Source organism: Hyaena hyaena, unplaced genomic scaffold (genome assembly GCF_003009895.1).
Source record: "Hyaena hyaena isolate Hyena2069 unplaced genomic scaffold, ASM300989v1 scaffold_82, whole genome shotgun sequence".
Lineage (NCBI taxonomy): Eukaryota > Metazoa > Chordata > Mammalia > Carnivora > Hyaenidae > Hyaena > Hyaena hyaena.
This window is the reverse complement of record NW_024080713.1, coordinates 1,338,047-1,362,329: the sequence shown is the minus strand read 5'-3', so window position 1 is coordinate 1,362,329 and position 24,283 is coordinate 1,338,047. Positions and strand designations below refer to the sequence as shown.

General features: G+C 44.5%; 1 protein-coding gene across 2 annotated transcripts in view; it reads left to right on the top strand.

Annotated features, from left to right (window-relative positions):
* The first annotated feature begins 1,553 nt into the window (after positions 1-1,553).
* ZC3HAV1 (zinc finger CCCH-type containing, antiviral 1) overlaps positions 1,554-24,283 on the top strand; it is a 67,473-nt gene continuing 44,743 nt past the window's right edge. For both annotated transcript variants that reach the window (XM_039233992.1, XM_039233993.1), the window contains exons 1-2: positions 1,554-2,467; positions 22,208-22,343. In XM_039233992.1, the coding sequence (XP_039089923.1) occupies positions 2,160-2,467; positions 22,208-22,343 (444 nt within the window). In that variant the 5' untranslated portion in view covers positions 1,554-2,159. The remainder of the gene's footprint in view (positions 2,468-22,207; positions 22,344-24,283) is intronic.

Sequence of the window (24,283 nt, the reverse complement as noted above, 5' to 3'; positions counted from 1 at the left end):
TTCCTGAAGGACACAGCTCATCTACCATAAATTACCAAACTAAGAATTTTGGCTGATCTTTTTGAAGAATTTCTTCTTTTAAAAATTGTCCGTGTGTGGGGCGCCTGGGTGGCTTAGTCGGTTAAGCGTCCGACTTTCGCTTAGGTCATGATCTCGCGGTTCGTGGGTTCGAGCCCCGCGTCGGGCTCTGTGCTGACTGCCAGCTCAGAGCCTGGAGCCTGTTTCAGAGTCTGTGACTCCCCCTCTCTCTGTCCCTCCCCTGCTCACACTGTCTCTCTCTCTCTCCTGGAAATAAATAAACCATTAAAAAAAAAAAATTGTCCGTGTGTATGTATGTACAAGGTGGGGTTAGACCTCGTGACCCGAGATCCAGATCACATGCTCCTCTGACTGAGCCAGCTAGGCACCCCCATTCTGAAGAATTTCCTAAGTTGACAACTGAATTCTATAAATTTTTTTTGATGTTTATTTTTGAGAGGGAGAGAGAGAGAGAGAGAGAGAGAGACACGGAGAGAGGGAGACACAGAATCTGAGGCAGGCCCCAGGCTCCAGGGCTGTCAGCACAGGGCCCGATTCAAGGTTCCAACTCACAAACCGTGAGATCATGATCTGAGCTGAAGTCGGATGCTTAACCGACTGAGCCACCCAGGCACCCATGAATTCTATAATTTTTTTTAAAAAAGGTTTATTTCCTATCTAATCAATGCCCTTTTTTTTGTTTGTTTGTTTTTTACTTGGGAGTGTTGGAAGGAAAACCTTTTTCTTCTTCCAAGTAGGATACAGAGGTTGGGGATATGCAAATTAATTGACAATAGACAGATTAACAGGGGGAAAGACAAGGTTTATTTTCACACTGGGAGCTGGAGGGAACTCCCAGTAATGGAAAAGTCCTGGAATAGCTGAAGTTTATCTATCTCAATTTAACAAAAGAGTTTATTTTAGGGCTTCAATGGGAGAGTAAGGAAGGTTGCATTGGGCTTTTTGATGCTAATGGAAGGGGCAGCCTGTCTCCACCCGGTAGTTGAATTATCGGAAGCTCCCTTGGAAGGGGGTTAATGGTAGCTGTATCTTTCAGATCAGATCTCAGAGAATTTCAGACAAAATTTCATTCTGCATCTTCTGTAGCCCGAATGTTTTCACTTTAAAATAATCTTTATGCCGAACTCTGGAGGTCCAAAGAGGGTCTCCACAAGGGATAAGGCCTTGTCTAAATGCACAAAGAGAGGAGGAACCTATCTGAAATCTCGGCATTTGTCTAAGCATGCCTCTCTGTCACCGTTTGTTGTTGGGGCACCTGGGACACCCTTGTTGCCGGTCATAGGCTGGCAAGACAGGGTCAAGGAGGGTTTCTTCAAACAACCTCTTGGGAAGGCAAAAAAGAGGGCGAGCAATAATTGCTGTTCTTTAAGAGGGCATGGTGCTGGGGGGGGAGTAAGTGCACATGGGTCCTGGCCAGGTGGACCACGATCTGGAACCTCGGGTACGTCCAGGTTTCAGCTTAATGCTTGCGTTTACTCAAGTTACTTCCTTCCTCAAGTACAGAATGAGGGTAATGGCACCTAACCCTTGGAGTTGATGAGAAGATTCGCCAAGGGCGGAGGCCGGGCGCCCGGCTTCGGGCGGGCGCTCGCCAGGGTCGGTCCTTTTCCCGGAAAGGGTGCGGTGGAGAGAACACAGAACTCCTCCAGGGGGCTCCGAAGACTCGCGTCATTCGCCACTTGGGCTGGCTTATAAAGCAGTCCCCCGGGGCCCCGGATCATTTTTAGTTTCTCTTCTTTCGGAAGAAGCCTCGCCGTGCCCAGCTGGGGAACGTCACCGTCGCGGAGCCAAGAACCCGGCGAAGCGGTCCGGCGGTTGCGGAAGTCGCCGGCAGATCTGCACGCGCGCTTCGCTTTCTTTCCCTTCGGCTGCCGTCGCGGTGGACTTTCAGTCCCACACGCGGGATCTGGTCGGGGGAGCTCCGGCCTCCGGACCCGGGGCCGAGCGGGAAAGCGAAACCGCCGGGCTCAGCAAACGGCGGCGAGGAGCGCGCGCTCGCCGGGCCCGGGGCGCGCCCCGCGCGGCGCCGCCTGCCCCCGCCCTCCGCCCCCGGGGCTCGTTTAAGTTTCGATTCTCCCGGGAGCGGAGTCCCGCGCCGCGGCCGGCCAGCGCAGCGCGCCATGGCGGACCCGGAGGTGTGCTGCTTCATCACCAAAATCCTGTGCGCCCACGGCGGCCGCATGGCCCTGGGCGCGCTGCTCGAAAAGATCGCGCTCTCTGAGGCGCAGCTCCGCGAAGTGCTGGAGGCGGCGGGGCCCGACCGCTTCGTGGTGTTGGGGACCGGCGACAAGACCAGGGGCACCGGGTTCGTGGTGGCCACCACCCGAGCCCGGGTGTGCCGTCGCAAGTACTGCCAGAGGCCGTGCGAAGACCTGCACCTCTGCAAGCTCAACCTGCTGGGCCGGTGCCGCTATTCGCAGTCGGAGCGGTGAGTGCACGGAGAGGAAGGGGCGGCTTCCTCAGGCCCCGGTCGGCGAGCACCGTCGGGGGAGGCTGCTCCGCGACCCGCGCGGACCTCGTACCCGACCGCCCCCGCCTCAGCGTCCCGCCCCTCTGCTCCCCTGGGAGAGCCCCTGCTCCGCCAGTACTTATGCTGGTGGCGGTTCCCCTCTGTCCAGCGCCTCCAGACCTTTCCTGGAAAGAAAGATCTGGCCAGCCCGTTTTAGCCCCGGGGAAGACGGCGCTGAACTCCTCACCCCCACCCCCCCCCAGGGATATAGTATTTTGGGGCGAACCTGGGTCTAGAGCTTTGGGAGGCAGGTTTGGGAACGAAGGAAAACGCCCCCACTGCCTGGAATCTTGAGTCTTTCCCTCGGCGCCGTCTTCGGCCCTAGGCGTGGTGGCGCCCCCCGCACCGGGATCCGTCTCCACCGCAGCGAGCTGGCCCTCCGCTTGGCCGTCGGTTCCTTGTCCCCTCCGTGCCCCTCCTGGTCCCTTTTCTGATCTCCGAAGCTAGTGCGCACCGCCTGCCCTGAACGGGCCTCCTCAGGGCTACCCGATGTCGCGGCGTCCTCCCCCAGGGCTCCTGCGCCAAGGTCTCCCTGGTGGCCCAAACTGGTGACCGCCCACTCTAGGGACCACTTGGAAATAGTGCGGCTTATCTCTCAGGCAGCTGCTTCGGGGTTTCCCCTTGTTCGGTTTTTTTTGCCTCCTAAATAGAGTGTGCCCCGAGGTTTGGGTTATGCCCTGAGACCTGTCTTCCCGGTCTCTCCCTAAGTGAGCTCAGCCCCTGGGGTTCAGCTGTCACATCTCCAAAGATGGCTTCCATAGGTACATGGGCCTTCCTGCTTCATCTGGGTTCTTCACCTCATCAGTACCTGAATATGCTGCCCATCCGTCACTCTCCTCTTCCTTCCTCCAGGGGAGCGTCTCTGACGCTGCCCCAACCCCTTCTTCGCCTTTCATAACACCTCAGTCACCAAGCCTTTTTCTTGAACTTCTGTCCCCTTCCTGCCCGGTTCCATCCCATACCACTTCCTATTGAATGTCTGTTCAATTGGCGAATGATCATAGTCTTTCTCCCAGCCTTTTGTGTCTCTGGTCACTTCTCAGTTTTTCTTGAGGCACTACTTCTCACGCTTGGCTCCTTAAAAACCTTGAAGTGATGTCTTGGTGTCCAAAATGGTGGCCATCAATCTTTTGATCTTGTACTTTTTAGGAAAAAAAAACTTTAGATCACTCACCCCCAGTATATGTGTAGTAAAAGCAAACCAAAGAAGGGCGTTTTAAATGGATGAGGTAGATGGGATAATGTTTTTTAAAAAGTTTGTGGAGGACAAAATGGTAAAAATTTTTAAAGAGTGTTGAATGTGTCCCCCTATTAAAAAAAATTATTGAGGGGCGCCTGGGTGGCTTAGTCGGTTAAGCGTCCGACTTTCGCTTAGGTCATGATCTCGCGGTTTGTGGGTTCGAGCCCCGCCTCGGGCTCTGTGCTGACTGCCGGCTCAGTCTGGACCCTGTTTCGGTCTGTGACTCCCTCTCTCTCTGACCCTCCCCTGCTCACGCTGTCTCTCTCTCTCTCCTAGAAATAAATAAAAAAACATTTTAAAAAATTAAAAAAAAATTATTGAATTGGTTGTGAGACACCTATTTGCAAGTATGTTTCTAAGTTTAGGTAAATTATGAGTGGGTATAAAGGGAGTCCTCCAAGTCACAGTAACCCAGGAAATCTGGGAGGAGGAAAGGAGGGCAGAGGGTAGAAGATAGAAAGGGAAAGAACGTTCTAGCACTATACTGAATAACAAGGAGTTGTAAGGCCTCGTTATCTTTTTTTTTTTTTTTTTTTGGTGCTTTTCTGTTTTGTTACTAGAAATTCTTCACCTAGCGTTGGCTTTTAGTTTTAAATACATATTTCTCTTCTAATTCTTTACTCTGGATATTTTCAAAATATACTGAAGTAGAGAAAAGGGAATAATGAACTGTCATGTGCCCATCATTTCAATTCAACAGTTTTCAAAATATGGACAGTCTTATTTCATTTATTTCACCCCTCCATCCCTGTCCCCAGCTCCAACATCTTATTTCTTAAATTCTTTAGTATCTCTGAAGGATAGGGACTCTATTTTATTCACATACCCTCAGTAAAACAATTATAATTTTTTAGTTACAATTTTAATGTACTTTAATATCCAGTTGGTGTTCAAATTTCCGTGATTGTCTTATAATAGGACTTGATTTTCAGGAAAAAAACCTATGGAGACAATTCATAATTGTTTAAATATGTTGCGTATCCAATATATTTAGCAACTTTCAATTTCTTACACACAATATGTTTAGAAACTTTAGTGGTTTAGTTTTTTTTTTTTTTAGAAACTTTAGTTTTTTGTTTTATGAATATTATTCTGGTATTTGTGGTGTGTGTGTGTGTGTGTGTGTGTGGTTTAAAACATCAAGACGATCTTAAACTCATGTTTAAATTCATTAGTGAAGCGATGAATTCTTACTACGTTTATTGGTCTAGTTGTATTTTTTTATTTCCTTTTTCATCACTTCAATAGGAGAGTTAAAAATTTTTAATCCATTTAAATGTATTATGTTCTTATAATGGGACTCGGGAGAATTTTTTTGGACTCAAAACCTAGAAAGTACGTTTTTTCCCGAAATATGTTTTAAAAATCCCCCCCCCCCTTAGAAAAGTCATAAAATCTTCTAAAACTTGACATACGGGAGTCTAAGGACTTTCTTTGTGGATTACAGGTTAATGGGATCTGTTGACCAACCGATATTCATATTGAACTTACCATTACTGTTCTCTGCCTGAGGACAGCTTGCCTTTTGCTGGACTTAGCAAACTTCCTTTATATTTCTTTATATAAAATTTCTTTTATATTCATAGGTAGGATTTCTCCTATCTATTCTGTAGCTGTCATCTTTCTATTTCTTTTTAGCAATACATGGTTGTCAACAGGGCTTGCTTCAGTGTTTGGTATTTATTTGTTTTGGTGCATCAGTTTGGAGATTTCTATTTTGCTTTGCTAAAATATATGCCCACACTGGAGTTCTAATCCCAGTTCTGACGCAAACAATAACTACCAGTTAGTGAACAAAATGCTATGTATCAAGCACTTTAGAGATGGTATCCAAGAGACTCTTTATCTCCTGAGATAGGTATTATAAATCTCATCTTGGGGCGCCTGCGTGGCTCAGTTGGTTAAGCGTCCGACTTTGGCTCGGGTCAGATCTCATGGTTCATGGGTTCGAGCCCCGCATCAGGCTCTGTGCTAACAGCCCAGAGCCTGGAGCCTGTTTCAGATTCTGTGTCTTCCTCTCTCTCTGCCCCTCCCCTGCTCATGCTCTGTCTCTCTCTGTCTCAAAAATAAACTATCAAAAAAAATTAAAAAAAAAATCTCATCTTAATGTAAAGGAACTCAGGCCCAGACCTCTTTAGAGATTTACTGAAGGTCACACAGCAGGTAGCTGGCAGAGTTCTTGTGGAATCCAGATCCTTCTGCATGGTTTCTTAACTAGCCACTTGTGTTGTGAAGTAGCTGCATAAAGTACGACCTTTCATTAATTCAGGTTTTTGGGTTTTCGGTGTTTTGTTTTTCAAGCATGACTGTTTAACTGTGTAAAGCAGGCTGTCTGAGCGTTTTCAACTAGCTTTGCGGTTTTTGCCAACGTGGGTGTTTCTTTCCTCTGGGCTCTTTTCCTGTTTGTATGCCTTTCCCATTTGGTTAAGTGTAACTTTGGGTGGGGTGGGTAGATGGGAAGAGGTTTAATTGACTCTTTAAGAAATTGAAAAAAAGCGCCCAAATTGCAAAGACTAATGTGACAAGCATCAGAGTGTACATATACTCTGAATATGTAATATAACAAAAGTTTTATTAAAGAAAGTATAATATAATCAGATTATAACTCGCCTCTCAGAATGTTTATGTTTTCCATTTTTGCTTATCTTTTTAAAGTAAAATAAAAAGCATAACAGGCCTAAAACTACTTTCTATTTCCTAGTCTCATTCCCTTCAGTCCCCAGAAGTAACATCAGTTAAGATCATAATGTGTGTTCTGCCTCTCCAGGCTTTTATAATTTCCTACTGTATGTATTTGTATCCATGCACAAAATGTAATGTTTTGTGTGTTTTTTTAAGACTTTATTTTATTTATTAGAAACATTGTTTTAAATGTTTATTTATTTTTGAAAGAGAGACAGAGGGGGGGGGAGGGTTGGTGGGGTGGGGGGGGCAGAGAGGGAGGGAGACAAAGAATCTGAAGCAGGCTCCCAGCTCAGAGCCGTCAACACAAAGCCCGAGGGCGGGCCCGAACTCACTGGCCTTTGAGATCTCGACCTGGGCTGACCTGGGCTGAAGTCGGATGCTTAGCTGACTGAGCCACCCAGGTGCCCCTAAATAGTTTATTTTTAAGTAATCTCTACATCCAACATGCAGCTCAAACTTACAACCCCAGGATTGGTTGACTGAGTTAGCCAGGCGCCCTGTGTTTTATGTATTTAGAATTTTTTACTCTGTGTTATGTTTTGGGGATCTATTCATGTTGATACATAAAGATCCGATTTATTCATTTTAACAGCTGTATAGTATTTCATATGATTTATAGCACAGTTCAGTACTTCCTGCTCTAATACTGGGCATCTGGGATATTTCCAATTTTTTTTTCTGTAACAAACCATGCTGTCAAGAATATACATACCTCTGTTGCTTCTCCAGAGTAGGTTATTACGAAGTGGAGTTGCTGGGTTGAATGGTTGCAGTTTCTTTAAAAAAAAAAAAAAATTTTTTTTAATGTTTATTTTTTTTGAGAGAGAGACACACAGAGTGTGAGCCGGGGAGGGTCAGAGAGAGAAGGAGACACAGAAAACGGGAAGCAGGCTCCAGGCTCTGAGTTGTCAGCACAAAGCCCAACGTGGGGCTCAAACTCACAAACTGTGAGTTCATGACCTGAGCTGAAGTCGGCCGCTTAACCGACTAGCCACCCAGATGCCCTAAATGGTTGCAGTTTCAACTTTTCCAGATTCAGACACGTATTTTCATGCTTGAGAGTCCCGGTGTCCCCATCTTATGGCCAGCTGGCACTTGGTATTATCAGACTTTTTACATTTATGCCAATTAGAAGGGCATAAACTGGTTTATCTTATTGTTTAATTTTTTAAAAAATGTTTTATTTATTTCTAGGAGAGAGAGAGAGACAGTGTGAGCAGGGGAGGGTCAGAGAGAGAGGGAGTCACAGACTGAAACTGGCTCCAGGCTCTGAGCTGGCAGTCAGCACAGAGCCTGACGCGGGGCTCGAACCCACGAACCGCGAGATCATGACCTAGGCGAAAGTCGGACGCTTAACTGACTAAGCCACCCAGGCGCCCCTCTTATTGTTTAATTTTAAAGGAATTTTCTCTTTGAAGTTTGTAGTATGTGATATTTAAATCTTACGAAAGAATATAAAGCTTACCATGAGTTATCTGTGTACCCATGAATCAGCTTCAGAAATGCAATATTACTGTTATCTCTCCCCCGAATTCTCTCCCTTGATCCTCTCCCTCATCTTAGATGTGATAACTAGAGATAAACTGTTCTTTTTTTCTCTTCAGCTTTATGGGAGGTATCATGGGCTAATAAATGTCATTTATATTTAAGGTGGTATTTTGTTTTTGTTTTTGTTTTTAAGTAATCTGTATACCCAAGTGAGGCTTGAACACCTGACCCCAGGATGGAGTCCCATTCTCTCAGACTGATCTAGCGAGGCACTCCACAACATGATATTTTGATATGCGTATACATTGTGAAATAATTCCGTCAGTCAGGCTAATTAACCTATCTCATCAATTTGCCGTCTTTTTTTGATCACAGAAACACTTAATGATCAACTTTCTTAGCAAATTTTGAGTATACATTATTATTATCTAAAGCCACCATGGTGTACTTTAGAGCTCCAGAATTTGTTCATCTTATAACTGAAAAGTTGTGTCCTTTGACCAGTATCCCCACTCTCGTCCCTGGCAACCACCATTCGATTTTGTGTGGGTTTGACTCTTAAGATTCTACATGTAAGAGATCGTACAGTTATTTGCCTGTGTCTGACTTACTTCATTTAGCACAATGTCTTTTAGGTTTATCCATGTTGTTGCAAGTGGCAGGATTTCCTTCGTTTGAATCATGCATATTCCTTGGCATATCTATATTTCTATGTCTGCATCTGTGTGTCGCACTGTCTTCATTCATCTGTTGATGGACATTTAGGTTGTTGCCATATCTTGGCTATTGTGAATAATGCCACACTGAACATAGCAGTGTGGGTATCTCTTTGAGATACCAATTTCATTTTTTTGGATATGTATCTAGAAGTGGGATTGCTGATTATACAGTAGTTCCATTTTTAACTTTCTGAGGAATCTCTGTACTTTCTATAGTGACTGGATCAATTTGCAGTCATACTGATACTGCTCTGCATTTGATTTTTATTTTTCCCATACATTTACTATTTTTTAATATATATGTGTATTTCTTTTTTATATTAAAAATTTTTGAGAGAGAGAGCGATTAGGGGAAAGGGGCAAAGGGAGTGAGAGAATCTCAAGTAGGCTCTATGCTCAGCGTGGAGCCCAATGCAGGGCTTGATCCCATAACCATGAGATCATGACCCAAGCTGAAATGAAGAGTCAGAGACTCAACCGACTGAGCCACCCAGGTGCCTCTAGTGTGTATTTCTAAGCAATATTTAGTATTGTTTTGCCTGTTTTCAAGCCTATGAATGATTTCAATACTAGGTGTGCAAACAGTTGATTTCTTTGCTTTTATGTGCACAGCATGATTCTGAGACTCACCCCTAATGTACAGAGCCCTGTTTGGACTTCTGCCCTGGGCCCTCACTCTTTGCGGAGTCCATGAGGCCATCTAGAACCTCTAGCCCCCAGTTTCATTCTGGACCATGCTCTGGGTTTCTGGGACCCTGGAATTCCCAAACCCACTGCCAGAGCCTGGATGGCTTCTTCCCTAGGCCTTCCCACACGTGGCTGGCATGTCCATTGCGTCCATACGATGGCTCTGGCAGTGCGGGACACAGCCTGGGGTGAGAAGAGACGAGTGGTAGGCCAGAGTTTGAAGCCAGGGCCGACTTTCTTCATTCTCCTATATCTTATCAGAGAACTTGGTGGAGTCTGAGAATTCTCAATTTGAACTTGGCTTTCCAGGTCATTATGAAAGTATGTTATTGAGACAGGAAGATAGAGCATATTTTATTGAACCATTGCAGAGCTTGATTATTTATTTCTAAATGTTTGGGCCCTTGGCGCGTTGACCTCCATTTTGCTCTGAGTCCCCTGCTTTAGTTCTTTCGAATGTAGAACTTTCTTTTGTAGGAATGTGTGCCGTTTAATATCAGTTTTTCTTACTATCAAAATATAGATTGTTTTTAATTTTTTGCTATTACTAACCATGATGCGTTGAATTTTATGGTATCTCTCTCCATGTGTACCAATAGTTCCCTAGATATCACGTTTATCTTTGTTTTTTATGAGATGATGCAAAATTGTCTTCCAAGTCTGTAATAATACCAGGTTTTACTACCACTGGAAGAATATGAGCATTCCCTTGCTTCATATCTTCGCCGTTTGACACCGTCAGCCGTTTTTCGTGGGGTAGGAAATAAAGAGGTACCTTAGCTTTATTGCTTTGCTGGCCAAAGGAGGCCTCAGCAGGCTATGGCCTTCAAAACCCTGCAAGCCTGCCTGGAGGAGACATCGTCAGCCTTTTAAAATTAGTGCCAATACAAGGAATATGAAATTGTATCTCATTGTGGTTTTAATTCTTTATATATTTCTGGCTCTCCAGCCACTCTAAGACCTAATGCTCAAATTTTACGTTTGCTTACTTGGTGCCCTGATTCTTAGCTGTTGCTTCTTACTTCCATCTTGCTGCTTTTTTTTTTTTTTTTTTGCATCTTATTGCTCTATTTATTTTTGCTTATAGTAGTGTTTGTTTATTTATTTATTTATTTTACTATTTTCAAGTGTACAGTTCACACTTATCTTGATGAGCTCTGAGTAAAGTATAGAATTGCTGAACCACTATAACGTCAACGTGAAACAAATATAACATTGTGTATTAACTATGCTGGAATTAAAAAGAATGACCTTCAAACTGGGCGGGGGGATAAAAATACAGTTGAATGGCAATAAGTACATTCGTGATGTTGTACAACCATTACCGCTATCTAGTTCCAGAATATTTTCCTCACACCAAACAGAAACCCTCTACTCATCTATATACCCTGTCTTTCCCTCTCCCCCGCCCCTGGCAGCCTCCAGTCTACCGGTTTCTCTGGATTTGCCTTTTCTGGATATTTCCTACAAATGGAATCACACGCAGTATCGGTCCCATTGTGTCTGGCTTCTTTCACTTAGCATAACATTTGTTTCAAAGGTTTGCCTTTTACTTTTGCATGTTCCCTGTCATTTGTGTGGCGTATTTACCAAGGAGGAGTCTTTCTGGAAGTGCCTTCTGTTACCAGTTGTGCTCTGTCCGTGCGAGGAGTCTTGCGGTTAGGCTGATGGCCATAGAGACTGCTGTTTCCTGTGACAACAGGGCCCAGAGGGGTGTGTGGTCCAGAAGAATCATTTGGGAATTTTTATTCTCTTGTCAGATTTGTTCCATGTTTGTTTTCATTTGGTCAAATCTAACTTTCGATTTCTGCAGCCTTCTGCAGAAATTAAGCTAAGAAACGTAACATTATAAGTGATCCTATGAATCTTGATAAAATGTTGAGTGAGTGACAGAAGCATCTGATAACAATAGATTTTCTACTTTTTTGATAGTATAAAGATGGCGGAATTAAACAGTGCAACTAAATACAGATTTGTTTTCCTTCCACAAAAGGGTTCTCATTTGCTTACCGATCCTGACCGTATTTACTTCCAAACGGGTATCTCTGATCTTTACCCACAGGCTACTCTGGAACTGGTAAGGCTCCGGGATGGGGGTGGAAAAGGAGTGAAAGAATCCAGAAGGACTTGGCATTTCAGGCCCTGGGAGAAATCAGTTTAAACAGGTGGGAACAAAGGAGCTAGAGAGAATGGAGACCCGGTTCACTGTCTTTTGGGCTCTGCCACACTTGAGAAAGATTTTCATCCATTTCAGACCACTTCAGAATGTCAGGTTAACAGGTCACCTAAGGGACTAATCTCCAAACATTTTGATTCCTCCCCACTGTCAATGAAGAACATTTTGAGCATATACTCCTGTTACGTATATATTTACTTAAAAATCACATAACTAACGTATAACTCGTAATTTGTATATTAAATATTTACTCACTTTTTTCTCTTTAACAAAAAAGTTTATTTATTTTGAGAGAGAGCGAGAGCGTGAGTGAGCAAGCGGGACAGGGACAGAGAGAGGGAGAGAGAGAATCCCAAGAGGCTCTGAACTCTGCAGGGCTTGATCTCACATATGTTGAGGTCAAGATCTGAGCCAAAACCAAGAGTTGGACACATAACTGACTGAACCACCCAAGTGCCCCTCATTTTTTTCTTTTAAAAAATCTTGAAAATCAACTTTATTGAGGTGTGACTTACATACAGTAAAATGCACCCACTTAAAGCATCCAGGTTGCAGAATCTCGATAAACAGATGTACACCCATGTAACCCTCGCCATGATCCAGGTGTAGAAAATTTGTTAGTTCCTTTTTTTTTTTTAATGTTTTATTTATTTCTGAGAGAGAGAGAGAGAGAGAGAGAGCCAGCCAGCATGAACAGGGGAGGGTCAGAGAGAGAGGGAGACACAGAATCTGAAACAGGCTCCAAGCTCTGAGCTGGAAGCAGAGGGCCCGACATGGGGCTCGAACCCATGAACCGTGAGATCATGGCCTGAGCCGGTGGGACGCTTAACCGACTGAGCCACCCAGGCGCCCCAAATTTCTGTTAGTTCTAAAGATGACCTTGTGCACCTTCTGAGTTAACCAGTTAATCTTCCCTACTCCTCTGCATCTTATAACCCAGGCAATATTTTTTTACTTTTTTAGGTAAGAAATGACATGTAAAGAGTTGTAACATTTTTTTTCCCCCTACCCTGAGTTTATCAGCCTTGGGTAGCCCGTGGTGTATAGTAGGTACCCAGCTTGGGAGCAGTACTTCTTAGACTTTGATATAGATCTGAAGCACTTGGGGGAGGGCTTACGAAAACGCAGATTTCCCTGTCACACATCAGAGATTCTGGTTCGGGGGCGGGGGGGGGGGTTGGGCCCCGGGGATCTGCATTTTCCCCATCACCCTACAGATTCTTTTGCATGGGTCCATGAACCACATTTTCAGAAACAGCAGCTAGGGTCATGCTGCTTCCTGTCAGATTGCTAAAACGAGGTTTCATGTGGCTTCAGCGTTTGAGGGCATAAAAGAGAGATGGGATGGATTAAAAAAAATTTTTTTTTTAATGTTTATTTTGAGAGAGAGAGCACGGGCAAGCGAGCTGGGAGATAGAGAGAGGGAGACACAGACACAGAGCTGTCAGCACAGAGCCTGAAGCGGGGCTGGAACTCATGAACCACGAGATCATGACCTGAGCCAAAGTCGGACGCTTAACCGACTGAGCCCCTCAGGCGCCCAAGGGATGGATTCTTTAGTGCAGAGTGAAGACGGGTTGAAAAAAGAGTTGCTTGGGGCACCTGGGTGGCTTAGTCTGTTAAGCATCCGACTTTCGCTTAGGTCATGATCTCACGGTTCGTGGGTTCGAGCCCTGCGTCGGGCTCTGTGCTGACTGCCAGCTCAGAGCCTGGAGCCTGTTTCAGTCTGTCACTTCCTCTCTCTCTGGCCCTCCCCTGCTCGCGCTGTCTCTCTCTCTCCTAGAAATAAATTAAAAAAAAAAAAGAAAAAAGTCTTGCTTTTCTCCAAGGTTAGGGCAAACTACCTGTTACTTTTCTGTGGTAGAACCACAAGACATATAGGAGGCCTGGGCCTTCTTGCCCCTCCATCAACACATGTTTATGGAGCACATGCTTTGTAAGGGAAACAGTAGGCTATTCTAGAGGCATCTGCCCCTTCCTTTCTCGCTAAAGGAATCCTTAGCGAGATTCCTTTATTTCTCTTTCCCTCTAGTTTATGTTAATATTCCTCTTCATTTCCGAAGGGATTTATGTTGGGAAGTAAGGCAGGGGAAGAAGGAAGGAGTATGTGTGACCAGAGGAGTCTTGTGGGCTCACTTTCTCTAATTGTGAACAGTCTGGCAATACCACCACCACCTCTTAACGCTTTACCCTTCCTGTGCTTTTTCTCTGCCCTGATGTGGACTTGCGGTGATGGCTCCCAGACATTGCGGTACATTGGAATCACTTGAGGAATCTTTCAAAAAATGTGGATGCCCAGGGCGCCTGGGTGGCCGAGTCGTTAAACATCTGACTTGCGCTCAGGTCAAGATCTCACCGTTCTTGAGCTCGTATCCCGCTTTGGGTGAGCCCTGCTTCTCTTTCTCTCTCTCCCTCTCTCTCTTTCTGCCCCTCACTCACTTGCGTCCTCTGTCTCAAAAAAAAGGAAAAGAAAAATACAGATGCCGTGCTCTTACCCCCACATATTCTGATTTAACTGGCACAGAGTATGGCTTGGGGCACTGGGATTTTTTAGAAGGCCCTAGGTGATTCTAATGGGCCACGCTAAGTTAGGGCACTGAAGACTGGGGCGTTGTCTGCAATAACAGAGACGATTTTGGGGTGCCTTGCTCTTGGTACAATAGACTACATACAGATCCTCAGCGCCCCCGCCACCCCTCCCGTGCTCTGCGGACCCGGTCCTCTCCTGTTATCCTCTGCCGCCCAGGGTCTTGCAGCCAACCAGGTGCGTTCCTGTCCCCAGGCCGAGGCCCGCAGCTGGTGCACCTTTTTTTTTTTTTTAATTTTATTATTTTTATTATTTTTTAAATGTCTTTATCTTATTCTGAGAGAGAGAGAGACAGAGAGTGAGTGGGAGAGGGACAGAGAGAAGGAGACACAGAATCCAAAGCAGGCTCCAGGCTCTGAGCTGTCAGCACAGAGCCTGATGTGGGGCTCGAACCCACGAACTGTGACATCGTGACCAACTGACTGAGCCACCCAGGCGCCCCAGCTGGTGCATCTTGAGTTCACTCATGGCAGCAGTCCGTTGGCCTTCCCTTCTCGGCACTTTGTGTGTTCTGGGTAGTACAGCTGTGGTTAAAGGCGGCTCATTTCTTCACCTCCATGCTTTCTCTCCGCCCTCACCGCCCCCGCCCTCCCCTCCCCCCGTCCTCCCCCCCCGCCCTCCCCCCCCCCCGTCCTCCCCCCCCCCCGCCCCCGTCCCTTATCGTGTTCCTGCACTTTCTATTGGTCTGCTCTGATTCCGCCCCCCCATCTTACTAGGGCTTCCAGATTTACCCAGCCACCCCTACCTCTAATAGCATGGCAACTTAACCTTGAACATAAGCCGTACAGATATAGCAAACAGGAGTCTCATGGCTTTGAAATAATACTTCATTAGGGCTTTTGTTGTCGACATTATTGAGTCTTTACATCAGCATTCTCTAGATGTTATCTTTTCACACATCCTGGTTCTTTTTTCACCTGGTTTACATCATAATGAACTATTTCCTGTTTTCTGTACAAATCAACTATATCTTTGTTTTTTATCAGCCCCTCCCCACAAGGTGTTGGGGAACTGAGGGGGCTGGGGGCTGGGGGAAGAGAAGTGGTATTTTGAGACACATTACTGTCAAGAAACAAGATTTCTCCCTTACGTTGGTATGTTTTTCCCTTTGGTTTGGTTGTTGAGCCCAGAGTTGGCTCTGTGTTTACCAGCTCGTTTAGCACCAGAGCTTGGAGGTGACAGTCTGTTTCAGGAGCCTCCCTTAGATTCTGATCTGACGAGTCCAACTAGCAATTCTCAGTTCCAGCTGCACAGTAGAATCACCTGCTACCTCCTGTCAAATTAAATCAGGCTCTGAGGGTTCGGCTTAGGTATTTCTAAACACTCTTTAGTTGATGATTCTACGTAGCCAGGGATGAGAGCCACCCTGCCGCCCAGACCCCATCTGAGGTGCGGGGGAGGATTTATTGCCAGGGTTAAAATAACATTTTGTTCTGTGGCTGGAAGGGAAAAGTGAAAAAAGGTCATTTGTTTTTTAGGCTTTGGCCTGAGATTCCTGAAGCAGAGACAAATCTGCCTCTTTCAAGGCCATCTTTGCTCTTTTTTGTAAGAGTTATCGTCTCCCGCCCCAACTCTGTTGAAGCTCTGTTTGAAGTTTATCTGCTCCAAGTACAGGGAGAATTCTGCAAACGCTTGCTTGCTTTCCCCCGAAGCACTTCGTAATGGTTTGTAGGAGAGCTCTTCTCTGTGCTGGGAGGTGGGGACTCCCTGTGGCCGTGCGCCAGCCTTCTGCAGCCCCCACTGCCCTTTGGAGAAGGTAGCTGGCGCCTCTGAACTGGCAAGTGCACGCAGCGGGCCAGCAGCAGCACCTGGGCACTTGCAGACCTACTGAGCGCCTCTTTTGGGGCTGGCGCCCGGCAACCTGTGTTCTAACAAACCTTCCAGATAGACGATTCTGACCCCTGCTAAGAGTTTGAGACTCAGCCCATAGGTCTGGGATGGGGCCTGAGAATTTGCATTTCTGACAACCTCCCAGTGAGGCTAGTCTGGGGACCTCACTTTGAAAACCACCGGCTTAGAGAACCCTAGGGAGCCATGGCAGATTTTCACACTGTTTCCTGCCGTAAGCCTCCTAGTCAATGTTAGGAACATGGAGCTGGGGCAGAGTGATCAGCAGAAAGTGGGACGGAAGCTTCCTCCACCTTGAACCTAAAACATGACTTGCGTCCAGCCCTAACTATGACCGGTCCTGCTGAACTTGTCTCCTCGGTGCCAGTTGCAAGAAATAGTTTCTATCGTTTCTTGTGTCCTTGTCAAGCTCTGTCCTTTATGTGATTTCTGTGCCTTCTCTCTCCTTGTACTCCACTCTCCATTTTCCACTTAATAATGGGGAATAGCGGTTTAAATAAACCAGAATGACTTTTCTTTGCTTTCTTTCTTTTTTTTCCATTTTGTTTTGTAAAAGTTTCAGTCTGTTTTTGTTTTTCCAGCTTAGGGTTTTTTTTTTTTTTTGAGATCGGGGTTGCTTTTTTGGAGTTACTTTTGATTTCTCATTTTATCCAGCCTCAGTCTCCCAAAGTAAAAAGTAAACCTCATAGGCTTATTGTGGTGACTGTATTAAATAACAGACGCAGTGTTGCTGTCACTCAGTAAACGTGTAATAAACGTTGGTTTTTGTCCTCTTGGGCTTACTGTCAAACAGGTGAGCATGAACTGCCTCACCCTCGAGGCTGACCAATGTGGTGAAATTAGGGCAAAGAGAAAGCCTCTGAGGAGTTGGGAGAAGTCTGGGCTGGACGTAGATGTTGCAGACTGAAGCTGGGTGGCGGGTGAGTGTCATGAGTCTAGAGGAATGAGCCATTTGCCTGAGGGTGGAGAGAAATGAGGAGTGAAGCTGAGCCTTCATTCAGGCCGCAGCAGGTACCCGAGCAGGGCAGTGTGTGCGGGCTGGGCTCTTCCTTCAGGCACAAGTGTCTTGAGTGAGCCAGGAAAAGCCTACTGACTCCAGAACCATTAGGCTGCCTGGTGGCCTTGAGTTATTTAGAGGAACTGGTGACTTCGGGGACCTTGGAAGTGCCCCCCTCTCCTCAGCTAGGACAGGACTGACTGAGGCTGCATCTCGCTGTGGGGTGGAGAGGGTCTGTGTCCTCTTCCGCGACCCTTATTTAGCCATACACGGGGTGACATAGTCTTGGCACCGTGTTTAGGATGTCTGGGTTGGAGCTGAGAGGAAAGCGAAAAGATTCTAAATTCCTTTCAAGAACAGTCATCAGGTATCTCTGAGACAGAAGGCGGAACCTTCTAGCTGCGGGCTGTTTGTTTCAACCATGGTCATTTTCAGCTCCCTGCCACGAGGGCCATTAATGCGAATGGCCAGTAAAGTGAGCAGCCTTATACTTAATGAGTCTCACATTCATCTGGTAGTGAAGGGGCTTTTCTGCCCGGGCTGGAGGCTGGGTCCTCCCAGCCGCTGATTCTCTTCAGATTCCCCTCTGCCCCAGGGGTGGGAGGAGTGTTAAGGTGAAGTCTCAGGTCCGCTGCAGAGGTCTCTGGGTGGCCATAGCCCAGGTGCTGAGGCCTGGGAGAAGTTATCTGAACCATAGGACCCCAAAACAAGTTGAGAGAGCCGAAGTCAGCTTTATCAAGAGGAGCCAGAGACCTAGAAGAGCCCGCCTAAGAAAATGGCTAGGCTGGAGACTGTCACCAGAGCCTGACCAGCTTTTCTGTGAGGCAAAGTGCATGGGAGGGCTGGTTGGGTTTTAAGAGCTCAAATGGTAATAGACAAAAGTTGTTGATTCTGTGATTTCTGTGATTTTTTTTTTTTTTTGAGCTCGATCTGAAGGCAGTTCCAGGGTTTCAGAAATGCCTTACACACAGACAGCAGCATTTGAATAAGTGACTTTTTAAAGTAATCTCTACACCCACTGTGGGGCTCGAACTCACAACCCTGAGATTAAGAGTCACATGCTCTACTGACTAAGCCAGGCAGGCATCCCAGACTTCTATTTTTTAGGATTTTTTAAAAAGTTTATTTTTGAGAGAGAGAGAACAGGGAAAGGGCAGAGAGGGAGAGAGAGAATCCCAAGCATGTTCCTCGTTAAGTTAGGAGCCTGATGTGGGGCTTGAACCCACAAACCATGAGATCATGACCTGAGCTAAAATTGAGTCGGTTGCTTTAACGGACTGAGACACCCAGGTGCCCCAGAATAAATGACTCTTAAAGATTACTTCTTAGATAATAACTTTTATCTAGATGTTTGCATTTTAATTAATTAATTAATTATTTATTTATTTATTATTTCTAGGAGAGAGAGAGACAGCGTGAGGAGGGGAGGGTCAGAGAGAGAGGGAGTCACAGACTGAAACAGGCTCCAGGCTCTGAGCTGGCAGTCAGCACAGAGCCCGGTGCGGGGCTCGAACCCACGAACCGTGAGATCATGACCTAAGCAAAAGTCGGACGCTTAACCGACTAAGCCACCCAGGCGCCCCTGCATTTTAAAAAATCATCAACTTCAGTAGGATAATTTTGCAAAATCATTTGCATTTCTGCTTATTAGTGACAAACAACTAAAAAATAATAGTGGCAACAGATAAATGCTTAATATTTGGGAAATGAAAGAAAGCAATTAAAGAAAGATGTTCATTCTCCCTAAGAAAAATAGAACAAGACTTGAATAAATGGAGAGATATTTTCAGTTCTAGAATCAAAAGTTTTAATGTCATTAAGACGACATGATATCCGATCTAGTTTATAGAGTTAATACAAATTAGATTCTCAATATGATATTTTATGGTAATTGGCAAAACCCTAATAAAATTAGATAAAATAATAGGCAAGTACACTAAGGAGTATTGGGAAAGGAGCAAGCCAGGTATGTGATTAAATTACTCTGTTTAATATTTAAAATATGGTGCAAAGGAGATTTAAGTTGTATTAGATTCAAAATAGGGGAGTAGATTGATAAAAACACATTAGAGATCCCAACAGTCCTAAATTTGTTACAAGATTAACACAATAGTTCAGGATAACAGAATAATAAGAAGGGAACCTTAAATAATAGGATTATTATTGAGAAAAGTTGATGTCAAGCATTTCTATCCCTTTCTGACGTTATCTGTCATAATAAGCTCTAGATGTTTTAAAGAATTATAGTTGAAAATATCTTTTACCAGTGAAAAAGATAGTACAGTTATCTCGCGATGGTGGAGGAATTAATTTCTCAAGTATTAAAATTATGAAAGGCAGGTTGGAAGGATTTGATCATATAAAAATTCAGCAACAACCTCCTTAATTAAAGTTCTTGTTTAAAAGGGAAAAAATGCAAAACTATTTGAAATAAACAAGGCTGGTAAAGATTAATTTTTAAAAATATAAAGAACAATTATAAATCTGTAGGTGAGCCATTCTCCACTAGGTAAACAGTTAAAGGAGATGAACAAATAGGGAGGGAGGAAGGAAGGAAAAGAAGTAAGGAAATACAGGCATCAAGCCAACATTTGGGAATATTTAGCCTTGTTAATAAATAAAACACAAATTAAAAACATAAGTCTATTTCACGCCTATTTAAGTAGCAAAAGTGATAAAACTTCTTGTTAATGTGCTTGCAAGGAAATAGACAAACCCACAGATTGTTGGTATATGTTTCCTGGAGAGCAATAGATCAAAAGGAAACACAAGTTGCCAGGAAAATTACTGTGTCTTTTGAGGCAATATTCCCAAAGGAATAAATCCCAGGAAAATACTGTAGAGGATGGAAGGTTATTTGTACAAAGGTAATTCTAGCCATGCTTTTTTTTAGAGTGAAAATCTGGCCCTTACCTAACCGCCTGACAATTTGATAATGGTTGCGCAAACTCGAAAAAATTAACCTCCCGTCATATTAATAGCTATTAGTACCATAAATCTGAGGACTTTGGCAATAGTTATTGGTAACATCTGTAAGTTAAAAAGTGGAATGATTGGTTATGTAGATACTGATAACTGTCAAATCATGTTTGTCTAATGAAAACAACATTGCTCTCAGGGTTTTGCAGTGATCTACGTCAGTGCTTCTTGGACTTTAATGTCATTAAGTCTTTTGGGGATGCTGTTGAAAGGCAGATTTTGATTCACTCTAACTGGGGCGGGGCCAGAAATTCTAAATTTCTGACACGCGGGAGCCGTGGGGATGCTGCTTATTGTCCCACTGTGTTTTGAACACGGAAGACTTAAGCCTCTTAAGGCACCAGATGGTGGCCACTAGCCATGTGTGGCTATTCAAATTTAAATTAATTGAAATAAAGTAAAATAGAAAACTTAGTTCCGAAGTCTCACCAGCTATGTTTCAGTTTCTCAGCGGTCGTATTTGGAAAGCTCAGGTTATAAAACAATTATAGAACAGTTCCATCATCCTGAGTGTTGTTCTCTTGGACAGTGTGAACCTGGGTCACCAGTGCCTTAGAGTGAAGGGCATTTCTGTTTCTTCTGTAGAGCTGTGTGAAACGTACAGCTAAGAGCTTTGTTCCATCATTTGTAGTCCCAAACCATAAAGGTAGGCATTGGTATAGAAGACATAGGAGAAGCAAAGCGATGGTTAGTTTTGTATCATTAAAATATTTGAGAAATGGAACCTCTTTTCCCACTGACTTTTGTTTTATGTTTATTTATTTATTTTTGAGAGAGAGAGAGAGAGAGAGAGAGAGAGAGAGCTGAAATCAAGAGTCCGAAGCTTAACTGATGGAGCCACCCAGGCGCGCTTCTCCTTGACTTTTATTGTTGGTCCGTAGATTATTTTTTTAAAGATTATATTTTAAAGTAATTTCTGTACCCAATGTTGGAGTTGGACTCACAACCCCAAGGTCAAGAGTTGCACGGTCTACCAACTGAGGCAACCAGGTGCCCCAATTCCATGGATATATTATGTTAATTATTCTTTGTCTCTCAGTGGGCAGTCATTTCCAACAAATTGGTTTTGGGTTCTTTGCCAGTTTTTCCCTAGTGATGTATATTAGCAGAGATACTATTTAAAGAAATATTGCAATATTGTATTTTACTTTTTTAATGTTTTTTTTTTTTTAATTTTTTATTTCTGAGAGAGACAGAGACAGCGTGAGCAGGGGAGGGTCAGAGGGAGAGCGAAATACAAAATCCAAAACAGGCTCCAGGCTCTGAGTTGGCTGTCAGCACAGAGCCCGACGCAGGGCTCGAACCCATGAACTGCAAGATCATGACCTGGGCCGAAGTTGGACGCTTAACTGACTGAACCACCCAGGTGCCCCTGCAATAATTTTAAAATAGATGTGTATAACTTGTAGGGAAAATACCTCCAGAATGGATAAAGAAGATGTGGTATATATATAGAATGGAATATTACTTGACACTCAAAAAAAAAAATCTTGCCATTTGCAACTGCATCGATGGAACTAGAGGGTATTACACTGAGCGAAATTAGTCAGAGAAAGACCAGTATAAGACTTCACTCATGTGAGGACTTTAAGATATAAAACAGATGAACATAAGGGAAGGGAAGCAAAAATAATATAAAAACAGGGAGGGGGACAGAAACATAAGAGACTCTTAAATATGGAGAACAAATAGAAGGTTACTAGAGGGGTTATAGGAGGGGAGATGGGCTAAATGGGTAAGGGGCATTAAGGAATCTACTCCAAAAATTATTGTTGCACTGTATGCTAACTAACTTGGATGTAAATTAAAAAATAAATTAGATAAAAATAAAAAAATACATCCCCCATCTCCCCCATCTAGGTATTTAATCAATTAGTATTTATATTTTTATTTATTTTTTAAAGTTTATTTATTTTGACACAGAGAGAGAGAGAACAAGCAAGGGAGGGACAGAGAGAGAGGGAGAGGCATAGAGAGGACCCCTACCGTGTTCCACACTGTCAGCATGGAGATTGGCGTTGGACTTGAACTCATGAACTGTGAGATCATGACCTGAACTGAGATCAAGAGTCAGATGCTTAACCAGCAAGCCACCCAGGTGCCCCATCAATTTATATTTTTAAAGTGTATTATTTAGGCAGGATTGGTTAACCAAAGGATGTGGGCACTGGTAACTGAAAGTTCCTTTGTTGATGATTTGTTTCTCTTTACTTCTGAGAAGTAGAAACACTGACAATTATCGTTTTCTTCCAGGAATTTGTGCAAATATTCTCACGAGGTGCTCTCAGAAGAGAACTTCAAGGTCCTGAAAATTCATGAGCTCTCTGGACTGAACAAAGAGGAATTAGCAGTGCTCCTTGTCCAAAGTGACCCCTTTTTTATGCCTGAGGTAAGTTATGATTCCTTAATTTAAGCAACAGAGAGAATATTATTGGCAGTGCTGTGTCGTGGATGTATTGGTAACACAATGACTCAAAGTTTCCACCAGGCTCTACAGATGGTAGTCAACAGGTGGCTGTTGCTGAGTGACCCAAAGATTTAGCAATTTCCTTCACTGTGTGACATAATCTGAAGATGCAGTAGTAGGAAGTTGATACTTTCAATCTAGGTAGCTTCCTAGAAGGAGGTGAGCTTTGAATCGAGGTTTTGAGAGATGACAGGGTGTGTTGGTTGGGGGTACAAGCAACACTATTGCACCAGAGACCTCAAAATGTACTCGTTCAGATAAAATAGAATTTTTGAAACTTATTTATTTATTTGGAGAGAGAGCAGGGGAAAGGCAGAAAGAGAGAGAGAGAGAGAGAGAGAGAGAGAATCCCAAGCAGTCTCTGAGCTGTCAGCACAGAGCCTGATGCGGGGCTCAAACGCACGAGATCATGACCTGGGCCCAAGTTGGATGCCACCCAGGTGCCCATGAAGGTTACACATTTTTTGACTTTAAGTTCATGTGTTTCCCTGAGGGGGAAAAAAGCTTATGACAAGAGGGGTGAATTTGAATTGACTACTGAGCTCAAGAGAGATAGGAGTGCAAAGCACTCTATAAAAATGTTTGGGGAGCAGATGGGGGGAGGAAAATATGTCCCATTTTCTCTCCATGCAACATGTGTTCTTTCACCTGGGTACTTGGATTTGTCTCTCTCTCCATTTCTAGGAGCCCAAGGTTTAGAGGTCTTTTCTTGAGATATCCATGGCCTTTGGCCTACATGTCAGCCCAGCTCCCCAAGGCTAGCAGCGTGGGGGAAATACCTTACACGCCAACTTCATTAAAGGTCCCATTGACGAACAGAAGCATCTCTCCCCTTTCCTTTCATGTGATGGAATGATGAATGAAGACTTGTTAGAATGCTTGAGATGACTCATGGTCTACCCTTAGTCTAGTGTTAAACTTGGAGATTTAGAAAGGTCACTTCGGTAGATCTGATCTCTTCTTCGGTTCTCCAAAATCACCAAGGACTTTTTATATCAGGTCCTTGGAGAATAAGGGCAGTGGCACATCTTCCATTCTCTAGGGAGGAGGCCGGCAATTAACAACCTACTAGAAGGTGTGGTTGCTGAAGGATCCCAGAAGAGCCTGTTGACAAAAGCTCTACGCGGGTCCTCCTAGAGGAATGCTCTTGTCATCTTTTTATCACACAGTCCAGAGAAGGGGGCACAGTCACCTTTCCCTTTTAAGAATTCAGTACCCATGATTAGTGGGTGGGGTGGGGAGGCTCATGGCTAAGGAACTTAATTGCTATTTGCCATTCGTCAGGGCTGAGATTGTAGACGGGAAGGCGGCCCTGTTTCCTGGACGAGAGGTCTGAGGGGCTGGTTCCTGTAGTGGAAAATCGATGAGCGCATTGGTAGCATGAATGTGTATTCAGAAATGTTGGGCAAGAGAAGTCCTTACAGAAGTGTTTCAGTGTGGGTGCGTAGGTGGAGGATTGTCGTAGGGGGTCAGCAGGAAGGAATCAGCCCGAGTTTAGCTAGTCCAAGGCACAGTTGTCACCGATGGTCCTTCATGTCTCTCAAAGTCCTGACTCTGCCACCAGCCACTTGTGTGATCTTGGACAAGGCATTTGATCCTTCTGGGTCTCACTGCATTTGCTGTTTGTCTTGCTAACATTTAGGAGCTCCTGCAAGTGGTAGGCACTGAGTTCGATCTTGGAGGCAGCAATGGACAAGACACACTCCTGCCCTAAAAGCCTTAAAGTGTTCACACTTTTCCACTTTGCCTTGACCCGTGAGAACATGAAAGCATCCAGCAAACCTGACTTCCTCGTGTCTAAGCTTGTAAAATTAAAGTCTACTTACTAAAGGAAGACATGCTGTCATTTGTTCTGGCCTAAT